At 48.4% G+C, this 27,441-nt stretch overlaps 1 protein-coding gene across 6 annotated transcripts in view; it reads right to left on the minus strand.

Annotated features, from left to right (window-relative positions):
• The window catches only part of DGKZ (diacylglycerol kinase zeta), a 514,388-nt gene that overhangs the window by 437,898 nt on the left and 49,049 nt on the right, over positions 1 to 27,441 (minus strand). For 2 of the 6 annotated variants that reach the window (XM_068260317.1, XM_068260315.1), the window contains exon 1: positions 109 to 125. The exons of 1 other annotated variant lie outside the window; for it this stretch is intronic. Coding sequence is in view for 2 of the 5 variants with exons in the window: in XM_068260319.1 (XP_068116420.1) it covers positions 109 to 248 (140 nt within the window). In the remaining 3 variants the exon portion in view is untranslated. Of the gene's footprint in view, positions 1 to 108; positions 1,296 to 1,373; positions 1,849 to 15,651; positions 16,007 to 27,441 lie in introns of those variants that run through there. 3 more of the 6 variants (XM_068260319.1, XM_068260320.1, XM_068260316.1) reach the window with 3 other exon arrangements.

The raw sequence follows: 27,441 nt of genomic DNA on the forward strand, positions 1-27,441 counted from the left end.
TTATGGCTCATTTTACTCGGGAAGAAACGTACGTCTTTTTAAGTGTTTACATGAATTTTCGATTTTCGCCCTTTAAGTACTATTTCATTCAGGTCTCCATTGCCTCACCTTCGCCTGAAGAATCTTAGCCCGCTGAAAGTCTTGACGCTGTGTCGCCGGACAACAAGAGCCCTCTCTGGTTCCGATGTCCGATCTGAGCTACTGGAGGCTGCCGAGCTGGTGTTGGCAAGTTCCGCTTCGCCGTCCATCACCCGTCACCTTAAATCCAGGCAACGCCGCGTTCCCTCAGGCCATCCTCCCCGAAGGACAGAGCCAGAATTCAGTGTGGGCTCTGAACGCTGCATATACCAGCGAAGAAGCATGCAAGACACGCAAGACGGCCAGCATCGCAAACACTATGCAAACATCGCTGTCACAGCAGTCACACAACGAACACCTATACACACCCACCAGGACTACAAACACCATGCAAAATATATCTCCCGGTCCTGCAGGACACAACGCACAAACAAGTCAACTGTAACCTGTATCTAGGGGGGCCCAGTCTACGTATGGAGGACCAAAAAACAAGCGGACCCCTGTAGTGGATAGAAAGGGTCTAAAGCAGCCCTTCACTGTATACAGTAAAAAAAAAAACAGAGAAAATAAACTAGTCAAACTTTATTGCTGCCAGAAGCTCACAACATCAAAAATACGGAACTTTATCCACAAACGGGGTTTCAAACCTAAAATAATTGGGAAGTTTCTCTTATTGTCTAGTCTAAAATATACGCCAAATACTTCAAATCCAAACTCCCGAATCTGTCAGACAGGTAAATAGTGTTATAAAACCAATCACAACCCAAAGCAGATACTTCCTCTTAGGTATGTTAATTAGTTCTCACCTGAAATCACATCAATACAAAACAACAAATAAAAAAACTTCACTCATTTCTGCAGATGGATTCAGATGATCAGCCAGGAGTCTGTGGATAATATTACTGAGTGACCCCCAAGTCTCCCCCCAGCACCCCCTAAAGATCACGTACACCACTCCACCTACATGACAGCCCTATAATGTGTGGATCTGCTAATTCTAAATCCCTCCAGCCCAATCCACAGAGAGGAATGTCTATTACTCACAAACAGGCTAAATACAGTATATATTCATCCCAATGCCAGACTATATATAGATACAAAGATAACACAACCTCTATAAGATCTCCTAATACAAGACTCCCAGTCACTGCTGACAGGTCTACCCTCTGTAGCCTCACCACAGGGGAGGAGGGCAAGACTCTGTCACCTGCTGTCACCTGTCTGCCCTCAGTCTGTGCCCCCAGAGTGCTCTGTATCCTCAGCAGTCACAGGGGAGGAGGGCAAGACTCTGTCACCTATCTGCCCTCAGTCTGTGCCCCCAGAGTGCTCTGTATCCTCAGCAGTCACAGGGGAGGAGGGCAGGGTTCTGTCTCCTGTTGTCATCTGTCAGTCTGTATCCTCAGCACAGTCATGAGGAGGAGGCCAGGTGTCTATCCCCTGCTGTCACCTGTTGCAGGACAGAAGTAGCTCCAGCAGTCACAGGAGAGAAAGGCTGTCACCTGTCTGTATCCTCAGCAGTCACAGGGGATGGCAGGCACGTCTCTATTCCCTGCTGTTACCTGTGGCAGGACACAGACAGCTCCAGCAGTCACAGGGGAGGGAGGGCAGAGCTCTGTCCCCTGCTGTCACCTGTCTGTACCCTCAGCACAGTGCAGGCACGTCTCTGTCCCCTGCTGTCACCTGTAGCAGCTCCAACAGTCGCCAGGCAGACACACACTCACACTGGCACAGTAATGAGAGCAGCAGGAAGTGTGTAGAGCTGGCTGTCCCCCGCCAGGACCCGCACATAGGCGACCAGCCCGATGCCTGCTGCTGCCAGAGGGAGGGAGGGCGACACCTGCCGGCGCCATGCGGTACTGCACTCACCTCGCTGCTCACGTCACTACACTGGATGTATACCCAGATGTGTATTGTATGTATCTAGACGATTATTTATTATTAAGGTGTTCTGCTAGAAGTAGAAGGATCAGGGGGGAAATATGCTGTTATCAAATGTTATTAGTATTAATGGCCACACACAAAGAAAAAGATATTTATATTTTTTATTAAATGTGTAAATGATTATTATCCTATACAATAAAACCTAACTGTCCCCGCGTCATCCACTTTCCCTGCCTGTCCGTCCGAAGCTTTTTTGTACTGCGCACGTACAGACAGCCGTTGGGACGGGAGGTGGGAGCAGGGCGGCCATGTGCGTGCGTGCGCGGCGGGCGGGCTCGCGCTCTCAGTGGCAGCGGTCGTTTAACTACCGAGAGCCCGTTTTTAAACGGACGTAGGTAGCCTAGTTAATATAATATTTGAATATGTTTTATTAATATTACACTCCAGAACTGGGGCAAGGAAGATGCTTTCATCGATCTTCTGCAGGGGCGTATCTGGGTAATATAGTGCCTATGGCAAACACTGAAATTGCACCCCCTCCTCCTGGTCAGAGCCGCATTCCTCTCTAAACACAGCTTCCCTTCTCATGCACTTGTGTTATAATTGCCATTATTGCCTGTGTTTTTTGGCTCAGAATATTGCTGAAATTACTTTTTGGAAATATTTCTTCTTATTTCCTCTCTGTTCTCTTCTCTATCACTAAGCCATTTGCGCCCTGCATACATGAATTAAGTAGCCATGTTCGCCAGATAACAGAATGAATCTGATCTGAAGTCTGAGTGTCAGGGAGGCATGGAGGCAGGTGTGGCGGCACAGCACAGGGGTAGGCATGGCGCCCATGGCACGAGTCATGCCTGCACCCCTCTAGATACGCCTCTGATCTCCACGGATGGCCAATTGCTTGCATCATTAAAAGTCGCAGAAATCGGAAGGGTCATTTTATCCCGGCACGGGCACAGAACGGCAGCGGGGGGGGCGGGGGGGCTATGGGTTGGCGTAGAAGCCCCTGGAAAGTTGAACTAATTGTTTTTTTTCAGGTTACATTAGTCTTTTAAAAAAATACCAGTTGCCAGGCAGCCCTGCTGGTCAATTTAGCTGCAGTAGTGTCTGAATCACACCAGAAACAAGCATGCAGATAGTCTTGTCAGATCTGACAATAATGTCAGAAACCCCCGATCTGTTGCATGCTTGTTCAGGGGATATGGCGGAAAGTATTAGAAGCAGAGGCTCAGCAGGGCTGCCAGGCAACTGGTGTTGATTGCTTACTGGTGCCATTGGTTTTGTTTTTCTCTGGGGGGGGAGGGGGGGTTGATAGGACATAGAGGCATGTTCTCTGCCTTATGACCTGCCTCTGTGTCCCCACACCTCCGCTTTCTGCCCTACCTCCCCCCCACCCCCCCCCCACACACACACACTATGACCCCCTGAGAATGGCGTCAATATTGTCGCTATCTCTGAGGTAAACATGTGGGAGAGGGATTCCCTGTTCAAAACGCCTGCCAGGGGCATTCCTGCAGGGTTTCCAAAGCTGCCATTGGGCGCTTCCCTCTCCCTGGCCATGCCTTCTGCCACTCCCCCTCCTCCTGGTGAGAGACACACAGTATTTCCTTGCAACGTCGTGACCTATAGGTCATGAAAGTGAGCCATTGCGGTCCACAGGAGTGGCGGAGAGCAGCGGTTATGGAGGCTACCTGATCCGCTCAACCCCCCGGATCAGATAGCCTAGTTTTCTGTTTTTTTCTCATAAGCCCACCTCGGGAGGGTCTGGGTTACACCTTGTTTACCAAACATTCATCTACATATCTGACAATCATCTGCAGTTCTGAAAATCCATCCTGGTGGATCTGATCTGCAGAAGATTGTCTGTTAAACAAGGTGTGTATGATGATCTGCAGATCTCATAGACTATGAATGCATTTTGCAGGAACGGATCCTTTGCAGGAACAGATCTTTTGCAGATACTGATCTGTTGCATGTGTACAGCATCTGTGTGTGCAGCATCTTGCAAAGATTTTATCTGATGGGGAGTTCAGCTCCATAGAATAGACTGTGTAGGTGTGGCTCTCATACTACATGGAAGGGGGTAAGATTTCTGTCTGATGGGGAGTGCAGCTCCATAGAATAGACTGTGTAGGTGTGGCTCTCATACTACATGGAAGGGGGTAAGATTTCTGTCTGATGGGGAGTGCAGCTCCATAGAATAGACTGTGTAGGTGTGGCTCTCATACTACATGGAAGGGGGTAAGATTTCTGTCTGATGGGGAGTGCAGCTCCATAGAATAGACTGTGTAGGTGTGGCTCTCATACTACATGGAAGGGGGTAAGATTTCTGTCTGATGGGGAGTTCAGCTCCATAGAATAGACTGTGTAGGTGTGGCTCTCATACTACATGGAAGGGGGTAAGATTTCTGTCTGATGGGGAGTGCAGCTCCATAGAATAGACTGTGTAGGTGTGGCTCTCATACTACATGGAAGGGGGTAAGATTTCTGTCTGATGGGGAGTGCAGCTCCATAGAATAGACTGTGTAGGTGTGGCTCTCATACTACATGGAAGGGGGTAAGATTTCTGTCTGATGGGGAGTGCAGCTCCATAGAATAGACTGTGTAGGTGTGGCTCTCATACTACATGGAAGGGGGTAAGATCTCTGTCTGATGGGGAGTGCAGCTCCATAGAATAGACTGTGTAGGTATGGCTCTCATACTACATGGAAGGGGGTAAGATTTCTGTCTGATGGGGAGTGCAGCTCCATAGAATAGACTGTGTAGGTATGGCTCTCACACTACATGGAGGTAAGATTTCTGTCTGATGGGGAGTGCAGCTCCATAGAATAGACTGTGTAGAGTATGGCTCTCATACTACATGGAAGGTGGTAAGATCTCTGTCTGATGGGGAGTGCAGCTCCATAGAATAGACTGTGTAGGTATGTCTCTCATACTACATGGAAGGGGGTAAAATTGGCCTGTGATCTTTCATTTTCCAAAGACTTTTATCTCAAGTGTGTATGTAGCAAAAGCCCTCCTTTCCACAAACTGTTTCTAGGCAGTGAAATGCCTCTCAAACTCTCTCAACTGCTCACTGCTGCCTGTTAACAGGTTGTTGCTGCATGATAACTGCTTACTTCTGCCTGGTAACTGCTCACTGCTGCCTGGTAACTGCTCACTGCTGCCTGGTAACAGGTTGTTGCTGCATGATAACTGCTTACTTCTGCCTGGTAACTGCTCACTGCTGCCTGGTAACAGGTTGTTGCTGCATGATAACTGCTTACTTCTGCCTGGTAACTGCTCACTGCTGCCTCGTAACAGGTTGTTGCTGCATGATAACTGCTTACTTCTGCCTGGTTACTGCTCACTGCTGCCTGGTAACAGGTTGTTGCTGCATGATAACTGCTCACTGCTGCCTGGTAACTGCTTGCTGAGCACACAGCTCAACAGTCCATGGAAAGGAGGCCTTAGGCTGTCTATGATACACCTGTTTCCTGCTTGATCTCCTGGTAGCTGATAACAGGCAGGTGATGCTTGGAGGAGGTCCAGTGCTGGGTGCTTGGGCAGTGGGTGACTCTGATTTAAGATTGGTGCACACCAAGAGCGTTTCTGAGCGCTTTTCAGGTCGCTAGTGCTTTAAAAACGCTTGGCTAATGTTAATTGCCACAGTTTAGTGGCTGGATTACAAGAGATTATTTACTCATAATTCCATCGTCCGCCCTGCGTTTCAAACAGCTTGCATGTGTCCTATTGGTCGCGTTGCAAGCCTCACCATGGTGCACTACATTCAAGCCGGAAGGAGGAAGTGCGCATGGTGAGGCTAGCATCGCAACCAATAGGACGCATGCAAGCTGTTTGTAAAGCTGGGCGGACGGTGGAATTATGGGTAACTAACCCCTTGTAATCCAGCCGCTCAGCTGCTGCAATTAAGGCTCATTTGAATCACGAGTAAACACTCATGATTACTCGAAAGCCAATCGCTGCCCACAGCACCATTGTGATTTTTGATAGTGGACAGTGATGTGTACGGGGGAAATGTCATGTGATCATAAATTCCAGACTAAAAAAAGTGACTTTTTAGTTTTGATTTAAAAGTGTCCAGGGTTGGAGCTGTCTTTTAGTTTGGCAAGGCATTCCACAGGGTAGGAGCAGCATGACAAAAAGCTCTGGCTGCCAAGGTTTTGAGTTAGACTCTGGGGGTGGTCAAGTTTTTGGATCCTTTTGATCTGAGGTTGTGAGAGGTGTGACGCAGTTGCAACAAATCCCTCAGGTATCCGGGGCCTAGGTGGTGTAGGGATCTGAATGTTAGCATGCCAATTTTGAAAATTATTCTCCATTTTATGGGTAGTCAGTGTAGTGAGCGAAGGATTGGTGTGATGTGGCAATGGCGGGGTTGGCTTGTTAACAGTCTTGCAGCAGCATTCTGTACTAGCTGCAAGCGGTGTAGGTCTTTTTAATTGAAAGACCAGCATAGAGGCAGGGCCGGCCCGCTCATGAGGTGGGGTGAAACATTTGCCTCAGGCGGCAGATCTGGGGGGGTGGCACCCACCTGTCCATGGATGCTGGGTACTGCCCGTCGAGCTGGAGGGGTAGCTGGCAGAAAGGGGGTATTGGGCCTAGCGGTGGGGAGGGGGGTCGGACCCCCCCTCCCTCACCTGGGTCCCCCGATCTGCGCTCCTCCTCCAGCGCTAAGTAAACAGCGTGCATTAAGATGAAGAGACAACGGGCGGGGGAATCACTCACCTCTTCCGCGTTCCATCGCGTGCTCCACTGACGTCACTTCCGGCAATGCCGCCCACTGTATTGTAAGTGGACGGCCTTGCAGGAAGTGACGTCAGTGGAGCGCACGATGGAACGCGGAAGAGGTGAGTGATCCCCCGCCCGGTGCCTCTTCATCATATGCAGGCTGGTACTTAACGCTGGAGGAGGAGCGCAGATCGGGGGACCCAGGTGAGGGAGGGGCGGTCTGACCCCCCCCCCCCCTCCCCACCGCTAGGCCCAATACCCCCGTCCTGCCAGCTACCCCTCCAGCCTGGTGCCCCCCCCCCCCACGGCTCGGGGGGGGGGGGGGGATAGGGGGCGGCGATTTTTTTTTTTTTCTAATTTTGCCTCAGGCGGCAAAAAGTCTAGGGCCGGCCCTGCATAGAGGGCATTGCAATAGTCCAGCTGGGATGTGATGAGGGCGTGTACCAGCGTTGGAAGATCCTCTGAAGGGGTGAGGTGCTTTATTTTTGCAATATTCCTTAGGTAAGAGAAGGAATGTTTCACAATCGCAACGGCTGAGAATGTGATTCATGAAGTGTTGTTCCCTATGTAGAGGGAAGCTCTGGATAGCAGAGAGCCTTCCAGGTCCTCGTTCTGTCCCGTCGTTCCAAGTAATTTGACCCGCTAGGTTAAATGGCTTTTTGGCCTTTTCTTCTACACAGCAGGTATGTATCAACCTGAAATGAGTTTCTTCCATTCAGGTTGGCTTTAAAGGAGTTGTCAGGCAAAAAGTTAGAACATAAGCGCTACTTCCCAGGGGCTTCCTCCAGCCCCAAGCTCCCAGCACGTCCCTCGCCGCAGCTCTCCCCGCAGCCGTTCCCCGTAGCTCCGACCCAGTTCCCAGCGATGATGTCAGAGCGACCTGGAAGTCGCTCTGTACAGCGCCTGCGCGATCGGCGCTGTCAATCACCGCCACTGTGCAGTCCGCTCCGGCACACATGGCGGTAATTGACAGCGCCGATCGCGCAGGTGCAGTACAGAGCGACCTCCAGGTCACTGACGTCATCGCCGGGAACCAGGTCGGAGCTCCGGGAGAACGGCTGCGGGGAGATCTGCGGCGAGGGACGTGCTGGGAGCTTGGGGCTGGAGGAAGCCCCCGGTAAGTAGCGCTTATGTTCTAACTTTTTGCCTGACAACTCCTTTTAAAGGGAACCTAAAGTAATGTAAATAAAAATAAAAAGCCAATTTAACTGGGGCTTCTACTGGCCCCCTGCAGCCGCCCTGTGCCTGCGCCGTGCCAAACCGATCCTCCAGGTCCCCCGGAGCGACACACTTTCCTTTCCAGCGACTCAGCGAGTTGATGGCCACTGTGAGCGTTCTCTTGTGTAGTAGAAATGTTCTCCTACTGTGCATGCGCAGGATGCTCCGGCGACGAGCACAATCGAGGTGTTGCGTCGCCAGAGCTGTGCAGGCGCAGTGGCCATCAACTCTCTTGAGTCACCGAAAACGAAAGAGAGGTGCTGCAGGGGACTGGAGATCGGTTTTGTCCCAGCGAGGGCACAGGGTGGCTGCAGAGGGCCAGAAGAAGACCCAAGTAATTTAAACTGGCTTTTCTTGTATTACTTCAGGTGCTATGTACACACACTAGTCTAGATCAGAGTTTCTCAACGTGTGGTACGCGTACCCCAGGGGGTACTCGGGCTTGATATACTTAACCAAGAATAACCAATTTAGAGTTTTAGAAAATGATAAATCTTATTTAAACAACACCAAATCAGTATTTTAGCTAATTAAAAGCAATAGTAAGTGCTTGGAAATTGTTTCAAACCAATTATCATGTACTACGATTAAATATATATTTGTCAAGGGGTACTTGTGATAACGTTTACTATGCCAGGGGGTACATGGTGAGTACAGGGTTTTAAAAGGGGTACATGCCAATAAAATGTTGAGAAACACTGGTCTAGATTAATCCTGGCTGATAAAGACTGCCTTGGGTGACAATCATGCACCGACATTGCTTAAAGGGAACCTGAAGTGAGAAGACTATGGAGGCTGCCATATTTATTTCCTGTGAAACAATGCCAGTTGCCTAGCAGTCCTGCTGATCTATTTGGCTGCAGTAGTGTCTGAATCACACCAGAAACCAGTATGCAGCTAATCTGGTCAGATCTGACAATATTGTCAGAAACGCCTGATCTGCTGTATGCTTGTTCAGGGTCTACGGCTAAAAGTAGGCAGAGGATCAGCAGGGTTGCCAGGCAACTGGTATTGCGTTAAAGGAAATAAATATGGCAGCCTGCATATCCCTGTCGCTACTGTTGTCCTTTAAAGATCTGGCATGTCCTAACGCCCGAGCACATTGCTCTCCTCACTCCCGACGCTCACGGTAAGACACACCGCTACTTGATGCCCCTCTGCCCACTCCATAGCAACAAACATTTTGCTAGCCGATAGGCTAGCAACGAGTTTACAAGGTATCCTGCCACAAGAATGTGCTCCAATCGCTGCTGGGCGACAACAGTCTCACGTGTGTACGTAGCTTTAGGCGAGTTTTACAGGGGTGCATTTGTTTCCTGTAAAAACAGGAATGCAGCAGAGAAGAAAAGTCCCATTGCACGTTATGTGTGGGTTGGGTCGCATACAGTGAAGCATGCAGTCAATGAAAGAGTGCTTCAAGAGGAACTGTAGTGAAACAAAACATAACAGATGAAAGTGCTTATTTACATTTTATTTTTTACAATCTTAATTTAAAAAATGTAGTCAGTGTTTGGCCATTGTAAAATCTTTCCTCTCCCTGATTTACATTATGAAATTTATCACTGGTGGTGACATCTTTACTGCTGGCAGGTGCATCACTGCGGAATGTTTGTACACTGAGAGTTCCGAAGCCAGTAGAAAATATACCGGGTCTTCCAGAATGCTGTAGGGGGGAGAATTCTGCATAGCTAATCAGCCCAGGCTAAGCATAAATGAGGGCGGAGCTTTATAACAATATACAGCAATATATAGACATAGGAAGGCATACGATGATTTAGGGCTCGTTTCCACTGTTGCGGTGCGGAATCGCCTGGATTCCACCGCTGATAAAATTTGCATGCGAATTCGCATAGGTGAAGGTATATGCGATTTTTAACCATGTCACTGCCTGTGTGAATTTACATCGTACCTATGCGAATTCGCGGCAAAAAACGCATGGGGAAAACGCATGCGATTTCCCTATTAAATACATTGCATGCGATTCGCATGCATTCCACTCTCAGGCGAAATCGTTGGCTCTTTTGTGCGTTTTTTCATCGCTGAAAAAAACGCACATCACCAACGCAACAGGGGAAACAGGCCCATCCATTTGCATACCATGTGCGAATCCGCATGCGTTGGACGCATGCGGATTCGCGATAGTGGAAACGAGCCCTAAAGGTGCTCGGGAAAATTACTGTAAATGTTGGTATCCTGAATAAATTACTGCATTTTGATATGTGTCCCTAATGTGCCTCTTTAAAGCAGCAGTGACAGTGCTACTATCTATAGACGTAAATAAATACTTGTACTATCTACGTTTTGATTTTAGTGAGCTTGATATCGTCGTAAATAAAAAGAAAACTGTTTCAGGCTTTTTCCATCTTTACTGCCTTTGACTGAAGCCAATCCTGATGTCATTTCCTCCCTTACACTTTTATGTTTTCCTCCTAGAAACCTATCTAGCTTGCTTTGTAAACATGTGAGCACAGCATAGATTGTATTTCAGCAGCTTCTGCAGAGGGGTGGGGTGTATTTCCCTTCTCAGCCTCCTGTCACACTGAACTGTCCTCAGCCAATCAGTGAGGAGTAGGAATTTGGGAAGGGAGATGACAAGCTTCCCTTTCCTCGTACAATGTGACAGAACAAAGTCAGGCTGAGTGAGATAAGTTTAATTACAGCAGAAACATTTATGATTATATTGGAATACTTGCAATGCAGGGTCAGGATCTAGACTACATAATAAATACAGAGCAGTGGATAAATGTAATTTGATTTTGTGGCGGACAATCCCGCTTTAACTGCGAATGCGCATCTTATGCATTTACACACCGCATGTACTGGTCGGATCCCATTGTACCGGATGCACTCTGCACATCTCATAGACTTACAATATCAGTGGGATACTGTGCGCTAAAAACTGCCCCCGTTACATTGCAACGTCCCAGCAGCCGCCCTGTCTGTTTGGATTGAGGTGGCTAAGAAGCTCACATTCACAGTTAGCGCTCATGGAATTCATTTGACCCGTCAGGAAACTGTCACTTCACATTACGAGCGCTGCCCGGAGTCCTCGAGCCTTCATGTTGTTATTTTGTATTGTGCGCATTGCGCGGTAAATGTCAGGATGGCCTCGTTATCCATAGGCACAGAGGGACCAGTCAGCCGAGGCCAGCCGATGAGCACATAAAAGCCCCCCTCCGCCACCGAGCGGGCTGTCAGAACAGAAGCGCAATGGTGACATTTCATTATGAGGCCGCGGCGGAGGGCGAGTCGCTGATCTGTCGTGTCTGCCGCAGATGGATTGTACAACGCAGCCCGCGCACAGACCTGACAGGCCGAGAGAAAGATCGCCGCTTAATTGGGGGATAAATTAGCATAAAAATATGTTAAAGGAAAACTTCAACTTTTATTAAAATAAAAAAAAGAAAATCGCTAGATAGACGGAGATCTGTATGGCAAAGTCCGCTTGTCAGATGATGATCACAAAATTTGCATCAGCTCAGAATTATTTGCATCTCACTGACCCTCCTGTCAGATGCGTGGAAGCGTATTTTAGCAATACGCAGGGTACGCACGTGATCGCGTCAGCCACAAGAAGTGAGCGTCAGTTCCTTGGCCAACTGCCAGACGGGTTTTACCGCTTACTAATGCGGTAATCCCTGACGGCGTGTATTTGGCAGTGCGGCCCCCGGGCTGCACTGCTACCTCCAATCCTCAGTCTGAATCTGGACTTCTAGTACATGGAGATGGTAAAATTGATCAGTGATTGGCAAATCCTAATTGAAAGTGTGTACCAGGCTTAAAGATCTGTAAGATAAAATGGTGGATCAGGATCTTTAAGAACTCCGACAACTCTGTGTGAAGTACTGCAATCACATGACTTCCTGTTCGCCCCTGTCTTGTGCCTCCTCGTGTACCTGCCCGCGGGCGGATGGATCGGCAATGCTTGTCATCGAGGGACATTACTGGGATCCATCTTCCTTGGTCGTCAGGTGAGTAGTCAGCTTAAAGGACAACTGAGGTCAGAAGAATAAGGAGGCTGCCATATTTATTTCCTGTTAAACAATACCAGTTGCCTGGCTGCCCTGCTGATCTCTCTGGCTGCAGTAGTGTCTGAATAACACCAGAAATAAGCATGAAAAAAAAAACGCACGCAAAACGCTGGCGTCAGCGATTGCAATTTATGATGTGAACAATGCCTAAGTGATCTAAAATGACAATGTACAAATAATGTCTAAGTAGCTGTGTAAACATTTTTTCCAACTATTCATGTTAAATATCAGAGGCAAAAGCTGTAATCATTCTTAAAAGGAGTGTCAGCTTCAAAGCACAGCCAGTGTTATTTTGTTTTGCATATCAGACTACAGAGTATTTTTCTCTGAAAGCAAAATAAAAAGTATGAAAAGCTGTGGTGTCACAGACAATTACAAATGTTTTATAACCAGTTACATTTCCTCTGCTCTCTTCAGACACTTCAGTCAGAGACACAGAACACTGGTATCTGCAGTGAGAGCGTTTTCACACACACACACACACAGGGTTAACAGATGTAGTGTGGGGGAATTCCCCCTCCCCTTATGGCTCACTCTGCCGTCTGATTAGAGTGAAAGGAATCTGATACAGTAAACAAGGGATAAGCAAATGCAATGAATACATCGGTATTTACCAGCACTTCAGCAACTCTCTCAATCCCAGGTTAAAAAAAAACATGTTAATCGATGGTGTTCCTTTAGGGCCCGTTTCCGCTTGTGCGATTCTGCATGCGTTTTCTGCATGCAGATCCGCATAACCAATACAAGTGAATGGGCCTGTTTTCACTTGTCAGAAACCCTGTGCGGTTTTGTGTGCAGGAAAAATCTGCATGGCAGAGCCCTCAGAATTCGCACACCGCCTTGCGTTGTGTGATTCGCATACAATGTATTTAATAGGAAATTCGCATGCGTTTTCGTATGCGAATTTTACCGCAAATTTGCGGGCGTCTTCGCATAAAATCAATGTAAAAGCACACAGGCACTGACATGGTTAAATTTGCATACTTACTAACATATGCGAAAAAGCCCACGAATTTGCGGTGCAAATTCATTTTTGCGTTTTCCGCGAATAATTCGCACTGCACAAGTGGAAACGGGCCCTAAAGGAGCTTTGAGCCCCGGTGCAGATTTTATATTGGACCCCCAAGCATTTTATACAGAACAGTTGATATCGTGCACCAAAACTGGCCAGATACAGCCACAGTATAACTCACACTTGAGTACTCAAAACGATAGCGCTTAGCGCTAGCATTTTGCCCCGGCAATTTTTATGCCATTAACATGTGAAAATCACGGGACATTTCACGCTTTTTGAGCAATCGCGATTGAAATACATAGCGATCGCTCAAAAAAAACGCTAAAAAATGCTGCATGTAGCGTGTTATGTGTTCAGCGCGGGCGATCGCCAGCAATCGCAGCAGTGAGATAACTGCCGTATAGTATACATTGTGCTAGCGCTTCGATCGCCGGCGATTTGCCAATTAACAGTAAACACCCGCTAATCGCCTACGAGGTGCAAGCAGGGGATGGGGAGCAGTTTGTTAATGATTGACCCTATTAAATGCATCTATAGAAGTGATTATTACCAGCACAGGACCAGTAAAGAGCTAATATTGCCATTGAGGGAGGGAGGGCCCCTCTGTCCCAAGGGCCCCTGTGTGGTCACAGCCTCTGCATCTCCTATCGCTACGCCACTGGCTCCAACTGTAATTACTCCTCTGTCTGTAAACCAAATAAAACGTTGACATGCCACAGCCACGTTACTGCTTCCAGCACCCCTGGACCCTGACGCTCCTGCTTGATTTGCGTCAATTTTAAACAACTCGTGTAGTTCAAACATAGCAGCCAGTGGGGTATACAGCACTTCAAAAGTGATTTAAAATTAAACCTAAGTAAAATGAAATTAAAATGAGATGCATAGTCAGTGGCGTAGCTAGAGATCATGGGGCCCCATAGCAAAAAAATTCATGGGGCCCTCAGATGGAGGCACTCTTAAGCTATGCCCCCTGCCTCTACCCTATGGATGTGAGTTAATTGAGCAATTTACATTGCCATGCAATCAATATTGCACATAATTCATGGGCACTGAGACAAAGCCATACATTAAGTACCCTCGGGGCCCCCTATGCTCCAGGGCCCCATAGCAGCTGCTATGGCAACTATGGCTATTGCTACGCCCCTGTGCATAGTCTAAAAAACCAAACCAACAAAACACAAATCTCTTCCACTGAATCAGTCCCCCAATTACTCAGAGGTAACAACACAAGGTTACTGTATATCCCCCCGGACATGGGCACCGCAAGGGTACCCCCTGCTTGGGTCCTCACTTTAGAGGGGGCCTCGCTGTCCCTGTGCTACCCAGCCCCTTCCGCCGCCCACGAATCTCACCGCTCTCCTGCCGCCAGCTTCATGACTCGTCACCATAGTTACTTCCAGCCAACACCCCTCATGACATCAGAGGTGCTGGCCGGAAGTAACCATGCCGTCTGGAACTAAGTAGCCGGCCGGAGAGTGGTGAGATTTGGCACTGGATCGAGGCCGTGTGATTCGCACGTCGCTCCCTTGAGGGGAGGGTGGGGGGCACAAAAACCTTAGCAGCACCCCTGCCCCAGACACCCCTCAGCAGGGCCAGATTTAGCACTAGGCACTCTAGGCATGAGCCTAGAGGCGCCAGTGTGCTGAGAGGTGGCGGTCACTGGATTGTTAACCCGCGCTCACCATATTGGAGCTGCATTAAGATCGCTACCCCTGCAGCATAGAGAGCGGGATAGGTGGGCTGTATGTGACTCAAATATGAAGTGGGCCAAGACTGAACAATGGGACCAAGTTGTGGGCAAACCTCAACGTCTAGTGGCCAACTCCCTCCCTTATAAAGTTCTCTGGGGTCTAATGGCCCTCATCACCTATACAGTTCCCTGGTGTCTACCTTCTCCCCTCCCCTATACAGTTCCCTGGTGTCTACCTTCTCCCCTCCCCATATAGTTCCCTGGAGTCTAGTGGCCCCCTCTCTCCCATATACAGTTCTCTGGTGTCTAGTTGTTCCCCTCCCACCACTAAATAGTTCCCTGGTGTCTAATGGTCCCCCCCTCCCACCCCGAAACAGTTCCTTGGTGTCTAGTGCTTTACCCTCCCCCATATGGCTTACCTGGTGATCTAGGGCTTTACCCCCAGTCTAGCTAGCCTTGTGGTCTAGAGTAGGCCAAGCATAATGGGGAAACCACTTGAGGGCCAAATTTGATGGCTGAGGGCCAGGTTTAGCCCACGTGCCGGAGTTTGGCATGTATGCTTTAGAGAGGCTCCCCACACCATCCTCCGGTCCCCCATCACTGAACGCGGACCTCTCAAAAATTACGCATAAGGGCTTGTTGGTAATGGCATCGGGACCATGTTCCTCCCTCCCCGGACTGCACAAGTATGGCTACGCCTGTGCCGTAAGCTGGAGCTGCCTGTGCATGAGTGGCACCATGCTGCTGCACAAGCAAAGCCGTGCTTGCGCGGTTGCACCATATCCGCGCTTGTGCGAGAGGAGGAGCGTGGCCCCCAATGCGCAGAGGGTCCAGTGTAGAAGACAGCACTTACCTTTTCTAAGGTAAGTATTTATTTTATTTTTACTTTTTTTATGCAGAGTTTAGGGCACTAAAACTTCTGTGGCTACAGGCTCCGATACGCTAATCCGGCCCTGCCCATCAGCCACGACTGCCGCAGACCGTGATGTTAACTGCCATGCTCTACTAACCTCTCATCCTTCTCTGGTGGAATCTGTGGCACGTCCCAGGAGTGTCTCTTCCACATGGGAACTGTCTTCTTACCCCCCCTCTCCAGTGGTACGGCCCACCATCCACGTCTTGGGTCTCTCAGGAACGTCCTGCAACCTACTCCATGCAACGGGTCGCTGAGCGTGGCTTCTTAAATCTCACTTCTGAGAAACCCTTTCTATCATGACTTCCTTGCTGATAACTCAACTTAAACCACAAGAGTTCTTCACAAACCTCTCACTTCTGCCCCCACCAGCCGCCCTTAAAGGGTTCTCCTAACTCCTGGGCCTGCAGGGCTGGTTTAACTCCTCCACCACATAGCACTCTCGATTCGAGGAGCTGCTGCGTTTCTGAGTGTCTTTTGAAACCACTTTTTGCCGTTTTTTTGTTTTGTTACAGCTACATCCTTCTCTGGGCCCACCCTCCTGATTGCGCTGTCCTGTTTCCCCTTATTTCTCAGCAGCCGGGCCTTCCACTCCTTGCGACACCGACTCTTTTCCTCCCCATGCTTGCTCCTTCCTCTCCGCCGCCGTCCTCCTTGCTGCCCCTTCCTCTTTGCAGCTCTGTCCACTTCACTTTTCTGCAGGCTGCTTTTTGTTGTTCACCTTGCCCCGGGCCCGTATATCTCGGCCCCCTCCTCCACTGCAGCACTCTTCTTCAGCTGATATATTTTTGTAGATCCTTCCTGTTTTTAAATACTTCCTTCTTGAATTCTACTTGTTTCTGTGTGGCGGCCCCCCCAGCAGTACGCAGGGTGACATGCGGAGATAGGATGACAGGATGTCAGTGTGTCACTGCAGAATTCAGCACCAGGACAAGGAGACAGCTACCGCTGAATAGTAAACCCCACAGCAGGGCTGATTCTGGTCATTTCAGTGCCCCCCTCCCAGTGGCCTAGCTAGAAATTGTGGGGACCCCCAGCAAAACTTTAATGTTTACACCCCCTCCCTTGCCTCCCCTCGGTGCCCATCACAGTCTGGGGGCCCATCTCACAAGGGTCATAAAACAAGTGTAACCACAAAACACCTGGGCCCATATGCAATTCATTTTTTCACCTGAGTTTTCTCCTGAGTGATATTTTTAAATATGTCAATAAAATGCATTTTAAGCCATCAGAAAGCAAGAACATGCTCAAAATAATTTTGATAGTACTTTTTAATTTACTTTTTGGTACTTTTTTAGTTGAAAAGTACTGGAAACGTATTTTAATTTGGAGATAAAAAATTAGCTCCTAGGAGAAAACTCAGGTTAAAAAGTGAATTGCATATGGCCCCTGGAGTATAGTCCCCTGTAATGGAGGAAAGTTAATTGTTTGGGCCCCAAAACAGCTCTGGCCACTGTGATGGCAAGTTCTGCCCCCCTATAGTTATGCTCCTGCCCCCTCCCCAAGTTAACCAAAAGACAGTGGGGGAGGGGGGACAAAATCGTAAAATATTTGGAATGTGTCAAGTTCATAAACTATTACTAAGGGCCCTAGCCCCGCCCCCTATTTTTGATGCTTGAGACGGGTAATTCGGGTGCCAGGTATGCCCGCAATCCAGGTGCCATCGTAGGCCGCAGTGGGTATTATGGCTATAGCGACGCTCAGAGAGCAATTTGGCCACCTAGAGCCCAAATTACAATAAAAAACTGTGTAATTTGGATGCCGGCAATAGCTGTAGCCCCAAATTATTAAATGGGGAACAAAATAATTAGGTTGTCAAGAGGAGAACAGATTTGATAAAAAAAAAGCAGATTCGCTAGAGTAGTATAAGACGTGTTTTGACTTCAGGCTGTGCCGTTCTGACATGTATGCTATGATGCATGGGATAGACCGTTAGCATTAATCAGCGATCGCGTCATACAATTTAAACAGCTCTGGAGATGCGTTTGGCGTTTCAGGGACGGAAAGGAATGGTGCATCATGGGAGTTCTTTTTGCTCGTGGAGATCTGAATAATTGCAGGTGCTGCGATCCTTGACAGCTGTGGTCTAGAAGGAGCCAGGCAGCCAGCGATGGATCCCGGAGGGTGAGGAGGACGGGGAAGCCATATTTATTAACTTTTAAACAATACCGTGTGCCTGACAGTCCTGCTGATCTATTTGGCTGCAGTAGTGTTTGAATCACACCTGAAACAAACATGCAGCTAATCTTGTCAGATTTGACAAAAATATCAGAAACACCTGATCTGCTGCATGCTTGTTCAGGGGCTATGGCTAAAAGTATGAGGGCTCGTTTCCACTATCGCGAATCTGCATGCGTCCAACGCATGCAGATTCGCACATGTAATGCAAGTGGATGGGCCTGTTTCCACTGTAGCGTTGTTGAGGTGCGTTTTTTTTCAGCGGTAAAAAAACGCACAAAAGAGCCAACGAATTCGCCTGCGAGTGGAATGCATGCGAATCGCCGCTAATGTATTTAATAGTAAAAACACATGCGTTTGTTACATGCGTTTTTACCCGCGATTTCGCGTGCGATTTCGCACCTTTTTCAATTTTATTTTGCCCTGGCAGTGTCATGGTTAATTTCGCATGGCACCCTGCCATGCGAAATCGCACGCGAAATCGCGGGTAAAAACGCATGCGGAAACGCATCCGCATGCGTTTTTACAAGCGTCGGAATGCCGGCGAAATCGCGTCGCAACAGTGGAAACAAGCCCTTAGAGGCAGAGGATCAGCAGGAGAGTCAGGCAACTGATATTGTTTAAAAAGAAATAATCCCTCTCACTTCATGTGTCCTTTTAAAAATTAAGGAAAAATTCCAGAACTGGACAGAAGTATACAATGTTGGGAACTAACAATCCACGACCAGCCGTCAGACAATCTTTTGTTGAGAAACAATCCCAACAATGTGGAAACGGAAAGCAGACGACCAACCACGGTTTTCCTCGGGTGCATAGAGCAATCTATCCTGACAGATCCATTTAGGCAGTTACATGTTGGCGTACGAAAATCGTTTGACCGTTAGAGCTGCGTCTTCATGTGACGTCTGAAGGCATTGCCCCGTACGCCATGCGTGGGAGTTTGCGCGTCACATTTGCTTTCAGCACCGCATGCCCGCGCCATTCTCCACAGTCTGTACATTCTTGTCACATCAATCGCAAATTGTTTTCATTCTGTAGAAACAGTTTTCTGACGTGTGTATTTGGCTTAAAGGACATCCGAAGTGGAAATAAACGGATGAGAAAAACAATTGTATCTAACCTCCTTCTCCTAAAAATGACTTTTTTAGATAGCTCACAGTTTTATTTTAGCTTTAAGGCTACTTACACACCAGGACGTTGCGTTTAGGGGACGTTATAGGGCACATAACGTGCCCCTAACGCAACGCCTGGTGCTCTCTGATGTGGACGTCAGAGTGAGCCGCGTTGTGCAGCTCACTCTGGCGTCCGCGATGCGTACTCTTGGACGCATGCGGCATCACGTGGTCCCGCCCAGCCAATCGCCGCACAGAGCGGCCGCTCCAGGAAGTAAACACTGCATGTCACACCGTGCAGTGAACATTAATTAGCCATGTGCCCGGCCGCTCTCCCCTCCTCCCCAACATGACTGAGCATGTGCAAGCAGTCTAACGCGGCTTAGCCGCACATAACGCATAACGCACTCTCAACGGATGTGCTGCGTTACAATGTAACGCAACGTGGGCACTGTGAACAGCCCATTGATTTTTCATTACTGTGCGGTGGGGCTGCTTTACAGGCTGCACTAACGTGCGCATGTAACATCTCACTGTGAAAGCAGCCTTAATCTAGTTTTTAAAGAGACTCAGAGACAAAAATATAATAGATTTAGGGCTCGTTTCCACTATTGCGGTGCGGAATCGCCTGGATTCCACCGCTGATGAAATCGCATGCAGGTGCATTTTTTACGCGTTATTTTACGCGATTACGCATGCGATTTCGCATAGGTTAGGCTATATGCGTTTTTAACCATGTCACTGCCTGTGTTCATTTACATTGGTTCCTATGCGGAATCGCACAGGTAATCGCGTAAAAAAACGCATGCGATTTCCCTATTAAATACATTGCATGCGATTCGCATGCATTCCACTCTCAGGCGAATTCGTTGGCTCTTTTGTGCGTTTTTTCACCGCTCAAAAAAACGCACATCACCAATGCAACAGTGGAAACAGGCCCATTCACTTGCATTACATGTGCGAATCCGCATGCATTGGACGCATGCGGATTCGCGATAGTGGAAACGAGCCCTTGTACTTTTAGTCATTGACCTTATACATATCTGGGGCTTCCACCAGCCCCATCTGTATGGATTGCTACCACGCCGATGTCCTCCGCCGCCTCTATCGCCGGTCAACGCAAGTGCAGTGCTCTCCCTCTGTACTGCGCAGGCGCATGTGTAAAGCATGCGCCAGTGAGACTGAGGGAGTCCCTGTGCATGCGGACAACTGGTCGCATCCGGAGGAAGTTACGAGACCCGGTACCGGCGATAGAGGCGGCGGAGGACGGTGGCGTAGGATCGATCCTGGCTTATGGGGCTGGAGGACGCCCTAGGTATGTATAAATCTTTAAAATGTTTTTCCTCTCTGAGTCCCTTTAAATTTTCACTGTTTCATTGTCTCTGCTCAATGACCCCTTTTATTGAAGTGTGTCAGAGCTCAAATCTATGAATTCTTGACCCTTTTTATCTGATTTACTGATAGGAAAGTATCTTATGGCTTTAATTACTGTAAACACTGTCACTTGCATACCTGATTATTAACTCTTTCAGGCAGAGAAAGAAAAAAAGGAACACCGCCTAGTTATATGTGTGCTAGGCACTGTACATACCCATGTCTATCTCATCATGTCGCATGTCACCTCAGATGTCCTTTAAGCCTTCTCTACTTTTTCTACAGAAATGCCTTGCTTGCTACAAAGAATGTTTATAATAGAACATAATCTCGTTTATAGTAAACATGTAGGTAGAGTCAACTAAGGCCTTGATTCATAACTCTGTGCGGCTAAATCAGCGCGAGCTCTATGACATCAGCGCAACCTAAATCTAGGGCTGCATGCTACGCAAGGTCGTGCAGCATAGCGGGCCTTCCTTAGTTACGTGCGCTACTTACATAGCAACGCAGGCTCCTTGAAATGCCGGCCGCTGCTGTAAAGTATCGCGACTGCTTGATAGTTACACCTGTTGCACCCGGCATTTAAAGAGGCGCGCGTTGCAATGAAAGCAGCGTGCGTAACTAAGGAAGGCCCGCTACGCTGCAGGACAGCGCATAGCATGCAGCCTTGGATTAGGTCGCGCTGCCTCTGTCATTGAGCCTTAGTGTCCAGGTCCTGGCCAAGCCCCACTATAAGAATATGGGAGTAACGCCAGTATACTGAACCCTGATATAATAAAACCTCTGTTAGGCCTTTTCACATTATACATCGCCAGCGCTATCAGAAGCGCTGAGCGATTTGAGTTTTTTTTCTTCGCTTTTCCCTGCACTTTGTGCTTAGAAAAGCCCTTTTCTAAGCACTTTTGCAGAGCGATTCGCTTTTTTCACTTCCTGACGTTAGTCAGGAAGTGAACTCTTTCACCCGGAAATAAATAAAATGTATTTATTCATGAAAGCGCTAGGGAAATCGCTATACAAAGCGCTTTTTCAAACGCATTGCAATTTCCCTCTACCTTCCATTGAGCAAAAACACTCAGAAAATGATACAGGCAGCGCTTTGCTGAGCGGATCGGAAGCGAACCACTCAGATATGAATTCTCTCATAGGGAATCATTGCACAAGCACTGTTAGGGCGATTTTTAAAATCACCGTCGCTTAAAAAAAAACTGCAAAATGCCCTAGATGTGAACAAGCACTTAAAGCGCACTACAGCGGAAAACTAAAATGTAAAATATGTGCAAACATATACAAATAAGAAGTACATTTTTTCCAGAGTAAAATGAGCCATACATTACTTTTCTCCTATGTTGTTGTCACTTACAGTAGGTAGTAGAATACTGACAGAAGTGACAGGCTTTGGACTAGTCCATCTCTTCATGGGGGGATTCTCAGGGATTTATTTATTTTCAAAAGCACGTAGTGAATGGCAGTTGCTCTGTCCAACTGCCAAAAAACTGTGTAGGGAGCAGGGAAGCTGGCCAGCATCATTGTATAAATCCTTTTTGGGGAATATCTTTATAAAGAATAAAAGCCTTGCTTAGAATCCCCTATGAAGAGATGGACTAGTTCAAAACCTGTCGCTTCTGTCAGATTTCTACTGCCTACTGTAAGTGACAGCAACATAGGAGAAAAGTAATTTATGGCTCATTTTACTCTAGAAAAAATGTACTTCTTATTTATATATGTTTGCACATATTTTAAATGTTGCAGTTTTTCGCTGTAGTGCCCCTTTAAACCTGTTTTTTGGTCCATGTGGTATTCTGTATCCCGGCTATGATGGAAAGTGGACGGGATCAAGTGCTGGCTTGCACTCACAAACAGGGCCGGTTTAAGCAACAATGGGGCCCCATAAACCTGCCCCCCCCCCCACCCCCCAACAGATACCCCGGAGCAAAAATTGGCATTAAGGGACCTTTTTTTGCAGCTAGTATAGTCAGGGTGTGAAGCCCCAATCGGTCGGAGCTCCACATTCTGGCTACCCCAGCCTGCATGGGGGACAAGGGGTTAAAAAGTTTCAGGAGGGGGGACCCGACATAATTAAAAAAAAAAAAAATTCCCACACTCTAAACAAAAAAAAAAAATTGGGAAAATAGGAACAAAAATGCCAGGGATCTTCATACAGTCATATTGCGGCTGTATAGCGATCCCTGGCCAAAGCGCTGCGGCTGCGTATAGACCCCCTGGAAACCCTGTCATCAAATTTATTGCCCTTTCTTTTGATACATGTAAAATTACACTACCGTTAGGCACTAAAAGTGACATTTACCGCATTTTAAAAGTATACTTTTTTCCTTCGAAACGTTAAAATCGATTTTCTCAAAAACTATAAGGTCTTTTTGAAAAATTGTTTTTTCCTCTTATTCCCAATGATCTCCTTAACATGTCCTGCAAATTTAGGGTTTCTAGAATTTAAGGTGGATTTGCTATTAACCATTAAAGAGAGTCTGAAGCCAGGGATGCTCGGATGTGCCTCATCCACGAATTCGGCAATCCGCGTGGTTGCAAAAAAAAAATCCGCATTCGGCCCCGCCACATGCGGATTTTCGTCCTCGTCCACGCAACCACGCGGATTTTCTGTCGTGAATGGCGTAATCACGCGTGGATTCCCGCCCGGAGGCGGATTTTCTTTTAACGTTAATAACAAAGCCCCCATACATGCTACAATCCCCCAAATTGCATGGATTATCGAGGTGATAAGGGGCAACATAACTTCAACATAAAAAATTCCCAAAAAGTTTTTTTTTCTAGAGAAAATGGATTTTAAAGTGAAATCAACACTTTAAATGGGGCTATTAATTGGTAATAAGTGGTTTTAAAAAGGGATATACGCGTTAAGCAGTCAAAGAGGTGAAGGCGAGTTCCAATGGCACTTGGCGGCGAAGGTACCGCTGGAGGAGGATGAGTGGCTGACGCTAAAAAGGCCCCAGAGAGGTTTTTGTAATTTTTTTTGTTTTGTTTTTTTTGCAGCAATTAGCAATGACATCGCAGCGGAGTTGTCAGTGGACACGGGCAGTGTGAACGCAGAGTGCAGTGGTGGTAGCGACTGAGTCAGGAGAAGGACTATGCGGGCGGTCAGTTCAGCAGCACAGAAGGACCACGGCAACATACTGGTGGTAGTAGTAGCAGCACAGCGTCATAGTGCTGGCCAAAAAATTAAATGCACCCGGTGACCCGGGCAGTGTGAACGCAGACAGGGTACATTGGTGGAAGCGACTGAGTCAGGAGGAGGAGGACAATGCCGGCGGTCAATTCAGCAGCACAGAAGGACCATGGCAACATACTGGTGGTAGTAGTAGCAGCACAGCGTCATAGTGCTGGCCAAAAAATTAAATGCACCCGGTGACCCGGGCAGTGTGAACACAGACAGAGTACATTGGTGGTAGCGACTGAGTCAGGAGAAGGACTATGCGGGCGGTCAGTTCAGCAGCACAGAAGGACCACGGCAACATACTGGTAGTAGTAGTAGCAGCACAGCGTCATAGTGCTGGCCAAAAAATTAAATGCACCCGGTGACTAGTGTTGGGCGAACAGTGTTCGCCACTGTTCGGGTTCTGCAGAACATCACCCTGTTCGGGTGATGTTCGAGTTCGGCCGAACACCTGACGGTGCTCGGCCAAACCGTTCGGCCATATGGCCGAACTAAGAGCGCATGGCCGAACGTTCCCCGAACGTTCGGCTAGCGCTGTGATTGGCCGAACGGGTCACGTGGTTCGGACCCGAACGCGCTCTGATTGGCCGAACTGTCACGTGGTTCGGGTAAATAAATACCCGAACCACGTCATATCTCCGCCATTTGTCTGTGGGTTTAGCTTTGGGTAGGCAGGCAGGGTAGTTCGCGCTCCAGCCACGCTAGCCAGGGTCCCCCCCAGTCATTGTGTGTCGCTGCTGGGAACAGTAGTACACCGCTCGTTCAGCCACACTATATAGCATTCTGTGTACTGTTCTGTGTCTGCTGGGAACAGTAGTACACCGCTCGTTCAGCCACACTATATAGCATTCTGTGTACTGTTCTGTGTCTGCTGGGAACAGTAGTACACCGCTCGTTCAGCCACACTATATAGCATTCTGTGTACTGTTCTGTGTCTGCTGGGAACAGTGGTACACCGCTCGTTCAGCCACACTATATAGCATTCTGTGTACTGTTCTGTGTCTGCTGGGAACAGTAGTACACCGCTCGTTCAGCCACACTATATAGCATTCTGTGTACTGTTCTGTGTCTGCTGGGAACAGTGGTACACCGCTCGTTCAGCCACACTATATAGCATTCTGTGTACTGTTCTGTGTCTGCTGGGAACAGTGGTACACCGCTCGTTCAGCCACACTATATAGCATTCTGTGTACTGTTCTGTGTCTGCTGGGAACAGTAGTACACCGCTCGTTCAGCCACACTATATAGCATTCTGTGTACTGTTCTGTGTCTGCTGGGAACAGTGGTACACCGCTCGTTCAGCCACACTATATAGCATTCTGTGTACTGTTCTGTGTCTGCTGGGAACAGTGGTACACCGCTCGTTCAGCCACACTATATAGCATTCTGTGTACTGTTCTGTGTCTGCTGGGAACAGTAGTACACCGCTCGTTCAGCCAGACTATATACCATTGTTTACTGACACTATATAGCAGACTATATAGCATTGTGTGTACACCGCTCAGCCAGACTATATACCATTGTTTACTGACACTCTGTGTACACCGCTCAGCCAGACTATATACCATTGTTTACTGCCACTCTGATTCTGCTGGGAACAGTAGTACACCGCTCGCTCAGCCAGACTATATACCATTGTTTACTGACACTATATAGCAGACTATATAGCATTGTGTGTACACCGCTCAGCCAGACTATATACCATTGTTTACTGACACTCTGTGTACACCGCTCAGCCAGACTATATACCATTGTTTACTGCCACTCTGATTCTGCTGGGAACAGTAGTACACCGCTCGCTCAGCCAGACTATATACCATTGTTTACTGACACTATATAGCAGACTATATAGCATTGTGTGTACACCGCTCAGCCAGACTATATACCATTGTTTACTGACACTCTGTGTACACCGCTCAGCCAGACTATATACCATTGTTTACTGCCACTCTGATTCTGCTGGGAACAGTAGTACACCGCTCACCCGCCACTGTATAGCATTGTGCTCTGTGTCACTGCTGACAATAGTGGTACACCGCTCACCCACCACTGTATAGCATTTCTGTACTGCCACTGTACTGCTGCCAGTCAGCGTGTACTTTAAGTGAAATGAGGAAGAAATCCGGTGAAAGAGGGAGGGGCAAGGGAAGAGGTGTTTCCCCTGACGGTTCACGTACAGGCCACAGGGGAGCACCCAAGAAAACCCACTCAATACTGCCCATGTTGTCCAGGACAACAACCCTCACAGATCCAAAAGAACAGGACCAGATAATTACTTGGATGACCTCTCAAGCGTCCAGCAGTGGGTTAAGCAGCACCAGCACATCACGCACGAGGTCCGAGTCCTCAGCCAGTTAAAGTCTGGGCTTTCTTTGAAGACTGCACTGAGGATGTTACCATGGCGATTTGCAAGGTGTGCAAGACCCGCCTGAGCAGGGGGAAAAGTATTAACAACCTCTCCACCACCAGCATGAGCCGCCACATTCTATCCAAACATCCCACTCTGTGGGCAAACGCGGCAGGACAGGGTACCACCGTACCACCAGCAACACTGCCTCCCTTGGGTTCACCAGACTCACCACCAGACCCGCCTCAGCAGCAGCAGTAGCCCAGCCATTGCGTGGTTCACAACATTCACAAACATCAGACGATGCTGACACTGTCACTTTCCGGACTAGTGCTCTTGAGGTCTCCCAGTGTTCATCAAACACAACAACCAACAGCCCTTCGGTGTGCAGTGCTACGGTTGAGTTGTCTGTCTCTGAGATGTTTGAGCACAAGAGGAAATTGCCAGCAAATGACCCGCGGGCCGTGGCAGTAACAGCCAGCCAGCATAGCCAAGCTTCTGGCCTGCGAAATGCTGCCATATCGAGTGGTGGAGACAAACAGCTTCAAGGGCATGATGTCAGTGGCCATCCCACGTTACGTGGTTCCCAGCCGCTACCACTTTGCGCGCTCTGCAGTGCCTGAGTTGCATGAGCACGTGGTCAGCTAAATAACCCGAAGCTTGAAGAATGCCGTTGCCTGCAAGGTTCACCTCACCACTGACACCTGGACAAGTGCGTTCGGCCAGGGTCGATACATCTCCCTTACCGCGCACTGGGTGAACCTTGTGGAGCCTGGCAGTGATTCCTCACCTGCTACGGCGCGGGTGTTGCCCACGCCGCAAACAGCTGCACCGCCGTCCCTCCCACTGGATAACAACAGCAGCACCTACCTCTCTGACTCCTTCTCCTCCAACGCATCTCAAAGCTGTACCTCATCCGGAAACGCTAACCCAGCACCAGCAGCAGTAGGATCGTGGAAGCAGTGCAGCACAGCTGTTGGCATGCGTCAGCAAGCGTTGCTGAAGCTGATCTGCCTTGGGGATAAGCAGCACACAGGGGAGGAAATTTGGAGGGGAATAAAGGAACAGACGGATTTGTGGCTGGCACCGCTGGACCTGAAACCGGGCATGAAGCTAGACACCTGGCACGAACTGGCAATGTACGCAATAGAGGTGCTGGCTTGCCCGGCAGCCAGCGTTATGTCGGAACGCTGTTTCAGTGCTGCCGGAGGCATCATCACAGATCGGCGTATCCGCCTCTCCACAGAAAATGCAGACCGTCTGACTCAAATTAAAATGAATCAATCCTGGATTGGAAACGACTACGCAACACTCCTGGACCCCAACCAAGTAACATGACCGATGAACATCTGGGATGGTTTAGCGTTTCCGGTCCCTGTTTATTGAACCTCTCATCTGTATTACATTTATGACTGCATGGCGGCAAAAAGCATTGCTGCTATATCCGCACGCTTTTTGTCCTCATGCAAGGCCTGGGTTGTTGTGTCTCACAAAGCGTGGCCTTCTCCTCCTGCGCCTCCTCCTGTTCCATCACGTGTGCTGCTGCTGCTGCTGCTGCTGCTGGGTTACCGTTGCCGGTCCCTGTTTATGGAACCTCTTATCTTTATTACATTTATGACTACATGGCGGTACAAAGCATGCTATCCGCACGCTTTTTGTCCTCATGCAAGGCCTGGGTTGTTGTGTCTC

This window comes from Hyperolius riggenbachi, chromosome 11 (genome assembly GCF_040937935.1).
Source record: "Hyperolius riggenbachi isolate aHypRig1 chromosome 11, aHypRig1.pri, whole genome shotgun sequence".
Classification (NCBI taxonomy): domain Eukaryota; kingdom Metazoa; phylum Chordata; class Amphibia; order Anura; family Hyperoliidae; genus Hyperolius; species Hyperolius riggenbachi.